Below are 13,773 nucleotides of genomic sequence, written 5' to 3' on the forward strand. Positions count from 1 at the left end.
TCGCGCTCGGGGCTGCCCTGCCGACCGCCTGATGAATAGGAAAGTGCGTTGGCCGGAGACAGGCACCGACCCGGGCAGCCCGAGCGCGCCGCCCCAGGGAAGGCCCCGCCCGGGCCGCAGCTCCGGAAGCGCGACCATGGCGGCGCCGTGAGGGAGCAACGGCCCCTTCCGCCAGCGCGCGCGGTGCGTCAGGCCGGGGAGCCCGGGCAGCGGGTCCCGGCATGCACTGGGGGGCTGCCTGTGGTGGGGGGAGGGGCGCTTATCCCGGCGGGGGGGCTGAAGCGGGGGGCTGCGGGGGCGCTGTGGGGGAGGGGCCTGCCTGTGGTGGGGGGGAGGGGCGCTGGCGAGGTGGGTGCGGGGGGGGGCTCGTTATGGGGGAGGGGCGCTTATCCCGGCTGGGGGGGGCTGGTGCGGGGGGGTGTTATGGGGGAGGGGCGCTTATCCCGGCTGGGGGGGGGGGCTGGTGCGGGGGGGTGTTATGGGGGAGGGGCGCTTATCCCGGCTGGGGGGGGGGCTGGTGCGGGGGGGTGTTATGGGGGAGGGGCGCTTATCCCAGCTGGGGGGGCTGCCTGTGGTGGGGGGAGGGGCGCTGGCGAGGTGGGTGCGGGGGGGCTGCAGCGGGGGCTTTACAGCCCAGGAGGGGGGGTGGGGTGACTCTTGGCCCTGGCGGGGCCGAAATGCCCCCCCCCGCCCCAGCCTGTCACCCGCGGGGGGGTGTGGCTCTGGGCCCCCCCCCGTCAAAGCCCAGCTGGGAGTCAGCTCTGGGGGGAGATTCCCCTCCGCGCTGCTGGACGCCCTGGAGGAGTCTGCGCCGCCCCCTCGGGCCTCTGGGCACAGGGTTCGGGGCTGGGCCTCGCTGCGCCACGGAGGGGAGAGGCTGTTTCCGCCGGGCTGCGCCGTTGCTGGAAAGGGGTCGGCGTTCCTGGTGGGGAGCACAGCTGGGGTTGTGTCTGCGCAAGAACGTTCAGCGTCGCGAGCCTGTTCTGCTGGGGGCCGGTTCTCTTGGGTCGATGACTCCTTGAAGGTTTAAGTCACTTCAGTTTCTTTCTGATTTCTGGAAGCAGCACGACCTGCCTGAAGATGACCTGCTCCAAAGTACCTGTCATTGATGTCCAGAATGATAACTTCAAGGAGCTGTGGCCGTCCATGCTTCTGGCCATAAAAACCTCTAGCTTCATCGCGGTTGACACGGTGAGCGGGATGAGGATCCTTACTTCGAGGTTGAAGTAGTCGAAGATGTGTAGCTCTTTATCTGACTGCTAGCTTTGAGGATGGAAGGAGAGATGCTGTCTCTGCATAATCCTAGCTAGTTTCCCCCACTGTCCTTGTGCCTGGATGATATGCTTGTGGCTGTCTCTGGGCATCAGTTCTACACACTTCTTGCTCCAGAATTCCACCCAGCCCTCCTCTGGCTTCTTTTTGATCCTCTCCTTGATATAAACTTGCTGGCCTGTTTTTTTTGGAGGATTTTCTCTTCTTTGAATGCCCTGGTTATCAGTCAGTAAGGGCCCACCTCAATCTTCTTACTAGTGAATATACACCTCAGTTTCCAAGCTGCTTTTCATGGAGTCCATAAGATCTTTTATCCTACTCGTGCTAGCTTCTTCATTGTCCTTTTCATAATATGCTGCCCAGACTTGTGCGCAATATCCCAGGGAAGCCATCCTTGTTTAACTCCTTTCAGGTCCTGCATCCCAAAGGGCATGATGGTTGATCTGAAGCACTCTTCTGTCTCTTGTGATGTAGCAGAGTCTGTAGGTAAAGGCGAGCATTCTTATGTCAAATGTGCAGCAAGATTTAAATTGGCATCTAGTTAGTTTAGCTGCCTCTTAGTTTGTGGGACGGTAATTAATTCACTCTGAGGAGATGTTAATCTTCACATTGGACTTTAGTATTCTTCATGTTCCTTCCTCTTAACCAAATCCCCTCTCTCTGCAGGAGCTAAGTGGCCTTGGAGCAAGGAAGAGCCTGCTAAATCAGTAAGTGATATGCTGTTAGTGAATGTCAGACCTAGATGGAGCGCTGTATTCAAACTTGCATCCATTTTCCTACTTGAAATATCTCCCAGGGTGCCTTGGTGCCAAACTGGTTTTATTCATGCTGTTAGGGAAGGAGCCTCTTTCTGCTGTTACCCTCATGCTCTCTCCCGCTGGTAGAAGAGAGCAGGGCTAGCAGCCACCTTGCAAGCGCAGTTCCTTCTGGAAATTGTCACTGGGAGAGTCTGCTGAAAGCGGGATTCCAGATGGTGAGGCTGGGAGAGAGCTGGCCTCAGCCTTGTGATTGTGGCGGTTGCTGATTGATGCAAGATATGCTACTGTGTAGTTCACAGAACTGAAAGCTCTGACTGAACTACTGCTATGTAGGACCAGAGGTCCTCAGCCTTTTTGGGCGACGGTTCTGCTTCCCGTCCTGACAATGCAGAGGGGCTAACCTGGACTCACCTTCTCGTCCGTCCTGGACCTTGAGCTTCTTGTGGTTGTGAAAAAGGAGTGGGAATAGCCTGGTCTCCCTGGTGCAGAGATTTTGTACAGAGCAAAAGGGAGACAGGAGCAGCAACAGCAATCTATTAGGACCCAGAATTAAGGCCCTTCATTAAAGTAGGGGACCAGGAGACTAGAATCTGCTACACAAACCTGAAGCCATCAGAGTGGTTGGAAGTAGCTGCCATCAGGAGTAGTTTGTGCCTCGAGGAGAAGAGTACTGTTTGGTCATTGCGACGTGTCTGCTTCTTGCTGCACCAGCTAACCGCCTCTTCCTCTCTCTATGCAGATGTATTGAGGAGAGATACAAAGCTGTCTGCAATGCTGCCAGGACACGCTCCGTCCTGTCTTTAGGAGTCGCGTGTTTCAAACAGCTCCCAGACAAGGTACGTTGCCTGCTCAAACCACTCCTATCTGCCATCAAAGCTGGACAAGGCTCAGCAGGAACTAGTGACTTAGGATAGTGATGTCTTCCCATCCACTAGGACCTTATCAACGTCCCCCACCACTGCTAGAAGTCGCCAGAGCCCCTTGGACTCACGCACGTCACCGCACATGCTTGAATACTGCGTACAGATGTGGTCTCATCTAAGAAAAGATATACTGGCATTAGAAAAAGTTCAGAAAAGGGCAACTAAAATGATCAGGGGTTTGGAACAGGTCCCATATGAAGAGAGGTTAAAGAGACTGGGACTTTTCAGCTTAGAAGAGAGAAGACTAAGGGGGAAGATGATAGAGGTCTATAAAATCATGACTGGTGTGGAGAAAGTGAATAAGGAGGGAGGGCTAGCTCAGTGGTATGAGCATTGGCCTGCTAAACCCAAGGTTGTGAGTTCAATCCTTGAGGGGGCCATTTAGGGATCTGGTGCAAATCTGTTAGGGATGGTACTTGGTCCTGCCGTGAGGGCAGGGGACTGGACTTGATGACCTCTCAAGGTCCCTTCCAGTTCTGTTTCCATATTTTAAAACTTATTTACTTGTTCCCATAATATAAGAACTAGGGGCCACCAAATGAAATTAATGGGCAGCAGGTTTAAACACAAACAAAGGAAGATCTTCTTCATGCAGCGCAACGTCAACCTGTGGAACTCCTTGCCTGAGGAGGTTGTGAAGGTTAGGACTATAACAGGGATTAAAAAAGAGAGCTAAATAAATTCATGGAGGTTAAGTCCATAAATGGCTATTAGCCAGGATGGGTCAGGAATGGTGTTCCTAGCCTTTGTCAGAGTGGAGATGGGTGGCAGGAGAGAGACGCTTGATCATTCCCTGTTCGGTTCCCTCCCTCCAGGGCACCTGGCGTTGGCCACTGTGTGCAGACAGGACACTGGACTGGATGGACCTTTGCTCTGACCCCGTCTGTCCGTTCTTATGTTGTGAGTTAAAGGTTTCCTAGGGTGCTGCTTTGCTCTGGCTCTCAGAGGTTGGCTGTGTCGAGATCAGTAGGTCAGTTCTAGGGCACATTGCTGTAGGCAGCTGAGCTTTAAGGTGCTCCCAGGAGGAGCCCAGCACCAGCTCTCATTGAAGTCAAAGCCCCTTGGAACACTGCAGGAGTCTGAGTCCGGGGGTGGACTGGGCCGTGGAAGGTGAGTGGTGGGAGACATTGCTGTGAGCTCCCACCCAGCTGCTCAGAGGCCCCAGGCCTTGGCGTTTTGCTGTATGACTTGTCTTACCGGCCTGGCTAACGCTCTCCTGTTGCTTTGTCTCTTCAGTCCGAGAACACGTACCTCTCCCAGATCTACAACCTGACCCTGCTGTGCATGGAGGACTACGTCATCGAGCCTCAGTCGGTTCAGTTCCTGGTGCAGCACGGCTTTGACTTCAACAAGCAGTACGCACAGGGGATTCCCTACCACAAGGGCAACGACAAGGTACCTGTGTGAACTGGGGAGAACCCCTTCCTCGTGGTCCCCTTTTGTCCTCCAGCTCTGCTCTAATGGCTGCTCAGGTACAGCCCTCCACGCCAGAGGAGGAAGTCTCCTCGCCGGCCCTGTCTGCTTCAGGCTTTCGGAAAGGGAGAAACGTTGGGGTTTGGAGCTGTCGTTAGGGAGGGAGGCGGAGGTGGATTGTGCTGCTCCGGTAAGGAGACCCAAAGCACTTCTCTCTTCTTGTGGCTGGTGTAAACGGAGAGCAACAAAGCCGTACGTTCACACGTCAATGGTTAAGCCAGCTAATTGCGTCTGGAGTAGCAGAGTGTCTTGCTGGGTGCCGCTTTCATATCGTATATCAGGCGTTGAGTTGCTATATGGCCCGTGTTCTGGTTCAGGTGACCAAAGTCCCACAATGTGCACCAATGTCCCCAGCTGCCATGGCTTGTGCGGAAGCTGCCCCTGAGCTTTGTGGGAAAGGGAAGCCAGGGATCTTCCGCCTCGGAAGAGTTTGTGATTTGCTTGCGTGCTCCATTCGGCTTCCCAAGCTTCCTTGGGGGTTGAAGTTGCATTGGTGACAGTGACGTGCGTGAGCCCAGAAGCGACTTCCAGCAGCAGTGGGGGCTGTTGGTAAGGTCCTAGTGGATGGGGAGACGTCCGTTTTCCACAGTCCTCTGCAGCGCCTGCACAGGTGTACAGAAATGCCTTGTGGATTGAGTAGCAGTGCTGGCGGCTTGCTAATCCCAAGGACTAGGAGAGGGGGCTGTGTTTTGCTGGGAGCCTCTTTCCCCCTGTCCAGAGGGCGCAGTGGCAGGGTCTCGCCTCAGTAACCGAGGCTGGGACGGGCTGCCAGGTTGGGGGGGGTGAGCCAGTGGCAAGCGCGGCTGGCTGGGCAGATCCAGGCTCACTAACTGGACCCCTTCCCTTGCCAGGGCAATGAGAACCAGAGCCAGAACGTTCGTGCTTTCTTCCTGGAGCTGATCCGAGCAAAGAAACCCCTCATTCTGCACAACGGCCTGATAGACCTGGTGTTCCTCTACCAGTGCTTCTATGCCCACCTCCCTGACAGCCTGGGCACCTTCACGGCCGACCTTTCGGAGATGTTCCCAGCGGGGATCTACGATACCAAGTACGCCTCGGAGTTTGAGGCCCGCTTCGTAGCCTCCTATCTGGAGTACGCCTACAAGAAATGGTAGGTGACGCCTCGTGCACTTGGACGGCTTGGGAGAGACGTTGCTGGTTTCCAGACACCCACAGCTGTGGGTCTTCCTACGCGACCCTGCTCGTACCACCTGGAAAGTCTCCTCGGAGATGCTCCTGTGGGTCCGCGCTGGGTCTCTCCCCTGATGTTCCTGCCTCAGCCTTGGGGCAGGAGGACAAGCTCCGATTTCCATAGAGCCAGGTGCAAAACAAGCTCATGGCAGCATCAGGTTTGGTCTCTGCAGAGTCCCCTTGTTAAATGATCCATCAGAGGAGTCAGGGCAGCTGGAGGTGAAATTGAAATGTTGGTGTTGAAAATCCAAGTGGTTGCTGATGGCCCTTCGGCTGCCCTGCAAACAGGTGCCAGATTCTACAGTGTTAGGTCTCTTTCTGTGCCACGGCCTGAACCCACGGGGGTCTGACAGGTCTCGCTTTCCCGGGAGGGGGGCGTGCTCCTTGTTCCGGGGTGTGAGCGTTCCCTTCATCCCACCCAGAATCTCCTGATAGGGGTGTTTCCTGGCAGGCCTGAGTCGGAAGCAGCCATGTCCCTCCCCTGTCTCTGCCATAGCTAACAGCCCCAGGGCTGCGTGGCTCCACACCCTGACCTAGGCTTCAGCTTCGGTGGGACTCTGGCCCTGAACTGACAGTAGTGCAGCCCGTTGGAATCTCTCCCCTCAGCTTCACCCAGTGGTTTCAAAGCCTGTTTTGGGAACTAGGAGGCAGGAACTGTGGGAATCTGCCGGCTAGTCCCTAGCGCATCCCTGGGACTTCCCTCTTTTCTGAGGCTCTCTTCTTCCTGCTCGCCAGCACTCCCCTGGCGCTAGCGGGAGTCAGCCACACTTGGCACTGATCCCCTAGGTTATGCTGGTGTGTGCCACGGCTGTGTGCGCGCCTTCTGAGCAGCGCTAGCCTAGTGCCTGGAGACTGCTGCGCATGGAAAGAGCCGTCTCTCGGTCCAAAGGGAAGGACAGAACATGTCCCATGGTGAGGAAAATAGATAGCGAAATGCCGCCTCTGAGCACAGTTCCCTTTGGCTGAATCTCCCACCGCCCGTCTCCCCGCACAGAGCTAACAAAACCCTCGTGTGTTCCAGCAAACGAGAGAATTGCAAGCGGAGCGAGTCCAGCAGCCAGCACCTCTCCATAGAGTTTTGTAACTACCCCGCGAGCATGTCTCCGTACATAGACTATCGCTACTGCTCCCTGGCAGACACCGAGCCCAACGTGGCCGACACAAATAAGGTCCCGGTCTGCGAAACGTTCTCGGTGAGTAGCATTAGCACCGGGGTCCTGCGGGCACAAGTGTAAAAAGCGAAAGCATGCAAAATAAGCGGTGTGGGGAAGAGAGAATGGGACCTTTTGCTCACCCAGGCTCCTCATACAATGACACTGAAAGGCAGAACGCAGGTCACTGAAAAGGAAACGTTCTTACAACCCCCCGTTAGTCTTTGGAACTCCCTGCCACAGGGCGAGCCATGAGTTCGGTTGATTTTGAAAGGGATTGGACACTTGTATGGCTCATGGGGTATCACGGAAGCTGTTCTGGAGGGGATGGAAACGCTCCTGCTTCAGGGGACGTGCCAATTTCTGACTAGTGGGGGCTAAGAGAACTCTCGGGGGCAGGACAGCTGCCTCTAGGAGGGTTTCTGATACCTTCCCGCAGGGAGAAGGAACTGTCTGCAGGCTGCTGAACTGGGTGGCCCGCCGGCCTGAGGTGATGTCCAGCCTCCTATGCTCCGTGGTGTAACGCCACGGACTGGCCTGTCTGACCATGGCCAGTTCTGAGGCTTCTAAGAAAGTCTCTCCCCCCGCTCCCCATGCACGTGTGTGTGTCCAGCTTCCTTTGTGCAGAGCACTTCTTAGGGAGAATCCCCTTCTGGGCCCCTCCACATCCTGGTTCGCAGCTGCTGTGTAGCCCGCCAGGAAGGAGCACCGATGGCGCAGGCCACAGCCTGTTCTGCTGCTGCTTCCCGAGAGAGGCAGCCATGAGCATCAGGCTGTGAGAAATGCCCAGGGCAGACCCTCCCACCCCACCCCCACTGGGTAGAGTAGCGTGTTCCTGTGGCTGCTTCCGACGTGTGCCTTTCCCGCCAGGCCTACGGCTGGTGTCCCAACGGGATGAAGTGTTCCCACTCGCACAACATCGACCTCATTCTCGACGAGGACGAGCGCTTTAAAGAGGAGAAGCGGAGGAAGCGGAAGCAGAGGTGGAGGCGACGGAAGAACGCAGCGGAGCCCCCGAAAGAGGCTGAGCAGGGAAGTCCGGGAAGGGAAAAGCACATGGAGGTGGCTCAGAACGGGGAGGACGGGCCCCCGCCGAAACAAAGCTGCCCGGGCAGCCTGGCGGCCGGGACGGCCCCTGCTCACGCGGAGCCAGCGGGGAGCGGGCCCAGGGAGGAGGTGGAGAGTTCGATTGACATGGAGCGGGAGCCTGGCTCTGAGAGTGCGACCGACGTCAAGATGGAGGAGGATGGGGGGGGTGCCACAGACCTGGAGAGCAGCGCTTGCTCGGCTGTCTCCCCACTCGAGTCAGACGGGGGCCTTGCTGCCAGAGGAGGCCCCTTGGACAGCGCCCAGGGTGAAGGGCAGCAGGTGGGCACCGAGGAGCAAAGCTCAGCTGCCCACGGCGAGAACTGTGCTGGGGCTACCGCTGCGTCCTCCGCCGGGCAGCGCCTGGAGCCCCCGGCGAGCCGCTCGGAGGGGGGCATTCACCGAGCCGGCTTCGATGCCTTCATGACTGGCTATATCATGGCCTACGTCTGGATGCTCAAGAAAGGGGAGGGCAGAGACGGGGGCCCGGGGCCCTGGCTGCCAGACTGCCACAACAAGCTGTATCTCAGTGGGAAATCGGTGCCGCTTCACATAGTGAAGAGCTTGTTTTCCAAGTCCTCCAAAGCCCACGGCCAGAAAATGAAGCTGGCCTGGGCGAGCGGCTAGGCCCAGGAGACGCTTTGTCCCCCGGCCGCTAGAGACTCTGCTCAGGAAGAATTTGGCAGGAGGGGAGCAAGCTCTTAAGTCGTGTTTTTATTTCTATACAATTAAATGGCACCCTACCTGCCTTCCCATCTGGTCGGTCTCCCCCAGGGCTCAGGGTAGCGCGCACTGGGCAGCGCCTGTGTTGGGGGGAGGGGAGTGCTTGCTTGTTGCCAAGACTTCCACCCAATGAACGGCACGGGGCTGTTCCTGGAAAGGACCGACAGCCCCACGCTGAGGTCCCTGAGGTAGCTTTAACAGCTGGCTGCCCCCTTCACAAGGGGCAGGCAAGAGGAGGGTGCTGCACTAGCTGGACGCATTCTTGCCGGGGAGGGGCAGGAAGAGGCCGGCTCTGAGCTATGGATTCTCGCTTGGGCTTGTCCTTCCTGCTCTGCTTGTGGGTGGGGGCCATGTGCCTGCTCAGCTCCCAAGGTGTCCTAGTCCTCCAAGGTGTGCGCTGAGGGTGCGCATGTTCCTTCCCTGTCCCCGCCAGGAGCAGGGAAGGGAGATGCTGTTCAAACAGACAGGACCTCTGTGGCCTGAGCCCCCTCCCCCATTAACTCTTCCCCCCACGGCTGCAGCTTCCCCCTGCCCAGAGCGTTCCCCTCGCTCCGCAGAGAAAGTTCTATGAGCGCAAGAGGGTTGCGAATGGGAAAGGAAGGGGGGGGAGTTGGGAGCCCTCAACCAAGTGACCTGAATTCCTTAGCTTCAGGGGGAGGGGCTGAGCGCTCAGTTCCCGGGACAGCACCGAGTCTGCAGGCGGCATTCAGAGCACGTGAAAGTTCAGCTCTTCAGCCACGACTGCTGGGTTGGGAGCGAGCTTTGAAAAACTCCCCTGCAGCATGGAGCCAGAGAACAAGGGCCGGGCCAGGTACCTGCTGCTCTGAGCAGGGGTCTTGGAGCCGGCCCACAGGCTTCCTGAGAGTCCTCGAGCGATTAGGCCTCTGTCTTGCTGCACGTGCATGTTTCGTTCCTGTTTGGCTTGGACCACGGCTGCGCTGACCTGCAGGGCCTGGGCGAGCCTAGAGCAACAGGGAGGGGTGGATGCTCCGCTAAGCCAGGATCTGCCAGGGGAAGAGGAGCCCTCGGGCAAGCCCCAGCTGAGGACAAACAAAACTGGACAAACCAGGTGCTGTTTCTCAGCCACTTCCTGCTCATAGGGCCTGAAACTTGGCCTGCACATTCCTGTCAGTGCACGGAGGGGGTGGGGGAGCAGGGAGGCCCTCAGTTGGTGGGCTCAGTGCTCTGGAACAAAGCCAGGACCCCAGAGGAGCGTGTCTCCCCTCAGGGCGCACACTCACCAGAGCAAGCCTCACTGGCTCCACACCTCCCAGGCCTGGCTCTGGTGCACTTAGTGCCCGTGTTGATTGTGTGAGCCTCCTGAATGGGATCCCTGGGGCAGCCTGCCATGCACGCCACCGCTGCAGGGACTCCGCTAGCTTGGAAAACAGGAGCTTCTAGTCAGGAACAAAGTGAAGAACAGAGCTTGTGAGGAGCTTTCAGGAAAGTCCATCTTGGGGATTCCAGGGGCCTGGGATAACCCCCCAGTCCCATCTCCCCCCCCCCCCCCCCAAGGTCCCAAAGCAGGAGACTCACAGTCCAGCCCTCAGTCACAGGGCCCCACCTCCATCTTTTCCCTGGGCACACAGGTCCCCTGACCTATCCCTCTCACCTTGTTCTTCACCTGACTGTTGTAAAGAATGGGCCCCAGACATCAGTTGGCAGGATACAGCGTGAGCCCAGCTGCAGGCAGCCAGACAAGTGTCACACTTGCCCTGTTGGAATCTCTGCAACAGTCTCATAGACTGTGTCTACACTGGCCACTTATTTCAGAAAATCAGCCGCTTTTCCGGAATAACTTGCCAGCTGTCTACACTGGCCCCTTGAATTTCCGCAAAAGCACTGACGATCTAATGTAAAATCATCAGTGCTTTTCCGGAAAAACGATGCTGTTCCCGTCCTTTTCCGGAAAACTGTTCCATAAAAGGGCCAGTGTTGACAGCACAGATTTCTTTTCTGCAAAAAAGCCCCGATCGCGAAAATGACGATTGGGACTTTTTTGCAGAAAAGCACGTCTACATTGGCATGGACACTTTTCCGGAAAAAGTGCTTTTCCGGAAAAGCATCCTGCCAATGTAGACGTGCTTTTTCCGGAAATACTTATAAAGGAAAACTGTTCCGTTTTAAGCATTTCCAGAAAAGGGTGCCAGTGTAGATGGAGCCATAGACTTTAAGGTCAGAAGGGACCATTATGATCATCTAGTCTGACCCCCTGCACAGTGCAGGCCACAGAATCTCACCCACCCTCCCAGAATAATCCTCTCACCTATATCTCAGATATTGAAGCCTTCAAATACTTCGAAGACCCCAAGATGCAGAGAATCCTCCAGCTGTGATCTGTGCCCCATGCTACAGAGGAAGGCGAAAAACCTCCAGGGTCTCTGCCAATCTACCCTGGAGGAAAATTCCTTCCCGACCCCAAATATGGCGATCAGCTAAACCCTGAGCATGTGGGCAAGACTCACCAGCCAGACACCCATCACCTGGACACTTGAGCAACACCGGAAACGGAGGCACACAGAGTAGTCAGACAAAAGGGGTCTTTCCTTGCTCAGTTTCTAGAGATTAGTAGGGGGCAGTGGGCTGAGCGCAGCGGAGCCTTGATGAGGGGGCCTACAACGTCAGCTACACCGGAACCAGTGCACACCGCTGTAAATGGGAGTTTGGTTTTCTCGTTTTTGTTTTTCCATGACGCGTTTAGGCGGGAAGGTGATGACCGCTACAGAGGCCCCAGCAGTAGTGACCCAAGCAATGGTAGAGACCATGAAGACCAAACGTGGAAGCCTCAGGCTGTATGTGACCCCCGAGTAACTGCCTGCAAAGAGCTTTCTTCGGACGAAGCGTCGCGGATAGAGCTGCTGAAAGAGAAATTCCGAAGCTTGTGGAAACTAGCGTCCTGGGGCTGGAGCAGATGTTGGAGCAAAGGCAAGAGAAGGCTGAAAAGAAGAGTCAGGATGTACAGGTGCAAGCTGGACTGAAGAACACGGGGAGGAGGCGGGTATTAGTCTTGTTTATCATTTGTAATCCTGGCCTTGGCACAATGCGAGAACAGGCTATTAACATTTGCACTGACAAACCTGGGAGGTCTCGCCCATGTGGCCTACGGCCTCAGACTTCTACAGGGTCAGCCGGCTCTAGTAATAAAAATGGGAGGTAATTTAATAGTGCCAAGTACAAGGGCATGCATGGAATGGGCCCATTCTTTTTGAACAGGGTGGGGGGCAGGTGTGTCAGATGGCAGTGACCGAAGAGGAGACAGAGCGGGGTCTATTGGTTGCTCACAGTAGGCCTAGGAGCCACAAGTGTGATGTGGTCATAAAAAGAGGTTTGCAGTCCTAGAGTGCATCAGGCGCAGTACGCGCAGGAGAGACAGGGCCGGGGTAGCACCACTATACACCGCGCTAGGGACACCTCATCGGCTGCGCCATGCGCAAGATTGAGCAGGGGTACGAGGACGATCTGAGGAATGGAGGCTTCCTTACGAGAAGCACTTTGCCTGGTTACTCTAGCGTGGCCCAGACCGACGGGCTTGCTCTGTATAACGACATCCGAGAACTAGCAGGGCGGGAGAGGAGTCAGGCACCACTGCGGACAAGTGAATATAAACCGGTATCTCCAACTGGAGTCTCAACACGGGGCGCCAGTTTCCTACCAGCAGAGGGAGGAGTGACCTGGCACAGCTTGCCCAGGGGAGCAGTGGTTGAAAAGATGGACAGATGGGATTGCCAGCATTGACTTGTGGGCCACTGGTGACTGCAGGAGCAAGACCCCACAATGGCTAGAGCCAGGACACTCCCAAGGGAAGGGCTCTGAGTTACTACAAAGGATTCTTGTACGGGTGTCTGCTGGCTGGGTCTTACCCACATGCTCAGCGTCTGACTAGTGTTTGCAAGGAATTTCCCCAGGTCAGGCTGGCAGTGACCCTGGGGGATTTTACCTTCCTCTGCAGCCTGGGACATGAGTCACTTGCAGATTTAAAAGTGTAAATTGTGGATTCAATGCAACTTGAAGTCCAGATTCAAGGAGGTCACTAGTAGCGATTGGAGGTCTTACAGGAATGGGTGGGTGAGGTTCAGCAGCCCCTTCTGATTTTAAACTATTAATGTGTTGCTTCAAGAATGCTGACTAGTGGAGCTTTAAACAGAAAGAGACTCTCACCCTGAAGTAAGGCAGAGCTGCAAATGTTACTCTTGAGTTCTATTGATTGTCAGTTGTCCCAGTGTATGTGGCTCCTGAACCCTTCCCAGGCAGGGCCTGCTGGCTCTAGAAAGGGGTGTATGTCCATATCATTGCACATGTTGGAAAGCCAGCTTGCTCTCTTCCTTGCTGACTGACTATAGTAGTTCTCAATCCTCATGCTAGCATCGGCCCTGTGCTCTTATTCCTGCCATTTTTAACATCTGGGCTTTCATACATGTGAAATTACTTGTGCCATCCATACACTTTCAGTGATTGTGTTTTCTTTAATACAAATGTTAGCATGGGGCACCGCACTGATCACTACAGGAACACACCTATTTGATAATTAAATATTTGGGATACATCTACACAGCCGGGCTCAAGTCAAATTAAGCTACGCAACTTGAGCTTCGTAAATTGTGGAGCTGAAATCGAAATAGCTTAATTCAGCTTTTGGCGCTGTCTACACAGCAGGAAGTCACAGGAGGAACGCTCTTCCTCCGACTGCCCTTACTTCTCATGAAATGCAGGTTACAGGAGTCAGAGTAAGAAGTCCTCCAGCCCAACGTGATTTCAAAATAAAGGCTGGCAGCGTAGATGCACTCTAATACTGTTGTGCAGATGTACCCTGGGAGACTTCAGTCATGTTTTAACCTACTGAATGTGCCGTAGTAATTTTATAGTACTGATTTTAGAATCAAAGCAAATCAAATACCTTACAACAGTGTATCTGTAAGGAATTTCCCCCAGGTCAGACTGGCAATGACACTGGGGCTACGTCTAGATTGGCATGATTTTCCGGAAGTGCTTTTAATGGAAAACTTTTCCATTAAAAGCATTTTCGGAACAGAGTGTCTAGATTGGCACGGACGCTTTTCCGCAAGAGCACTTTTTGCGGAAAAGGGTCCGTGCCGATCTAGGCGCGGTTTTCCACAAAAAAGCCCCGATGGCCATTTTCGCGATTGGGGCTTTTTTGCAGAAAACAAACCTGAACTGTCTACACTGGCCCTTTTGCGC

At 55.5% G+C, this 13,773-nt stretch overlaps 1 protein-coding gene across 3 annotated transcripts; it reads left to right on the forward strand.

The window, feature by feature from the left end:
* Positions 1 to 38: 38 nt before the first annotated feature.
* Positions 39 to 10,364, forward strand: TOE1 (target of EGR1, exonuclease). Of its 3 annotated transcripts, none has more exons than XM_075935861.1 (8): positions 39 to 183; positions 1,065 to 1,191; positions 1,939 to 1,979; positions 2,770 to 2,866; positions 4,190 to 4,348; positions 5,278 to 5,537; positions 6,639 to 6,810; positions 7,639 to 10,364. In XM_075935861.1, exons 2-8 carry the CDS (start codon positions 1,081 to 1,083, stop codon positions 8,479 to 8,481), a joined length of 1,683 nt encoding a protein of 560 aa, XP_075791976.1. In that variant the 5' UTR covers positions 39 to 183; positions 1,065 to 1,080; the 3' UTR covers positions 8,482 to 10,364. The 3 variants fall into 3 exon arrangements, with proteins under 3 accessions (XP_075791976.1, XP_075791977.1, XP_075791974.1); XM_075935862.1 differs by having other exon boundaries at positions 48 to 183; positions 1,062 to 1,191; XM_075935859.1 differs by lacking the exon at positions 39 to 183 and adding an exon at positions 777 to 925.
* Positions 10,365 to 13,773: the final 3,409 nt, after the last annotated feature.

Source organism: Pelodiscus sinensis, chromosome 9 (assembly GCF_049634645.1).
Source record: "Pelodiscus sinensis isolate JC-2024 chromosome 9, ASM4963464v1, whole genome shotgun sequence".
In the NCBI taxonomy this organism is placed as follows: Eukaryota; Metazoa; Chordata; order Testudines; family Trionychidae; genus Pelodiscus; species Pelodiscus sinensis.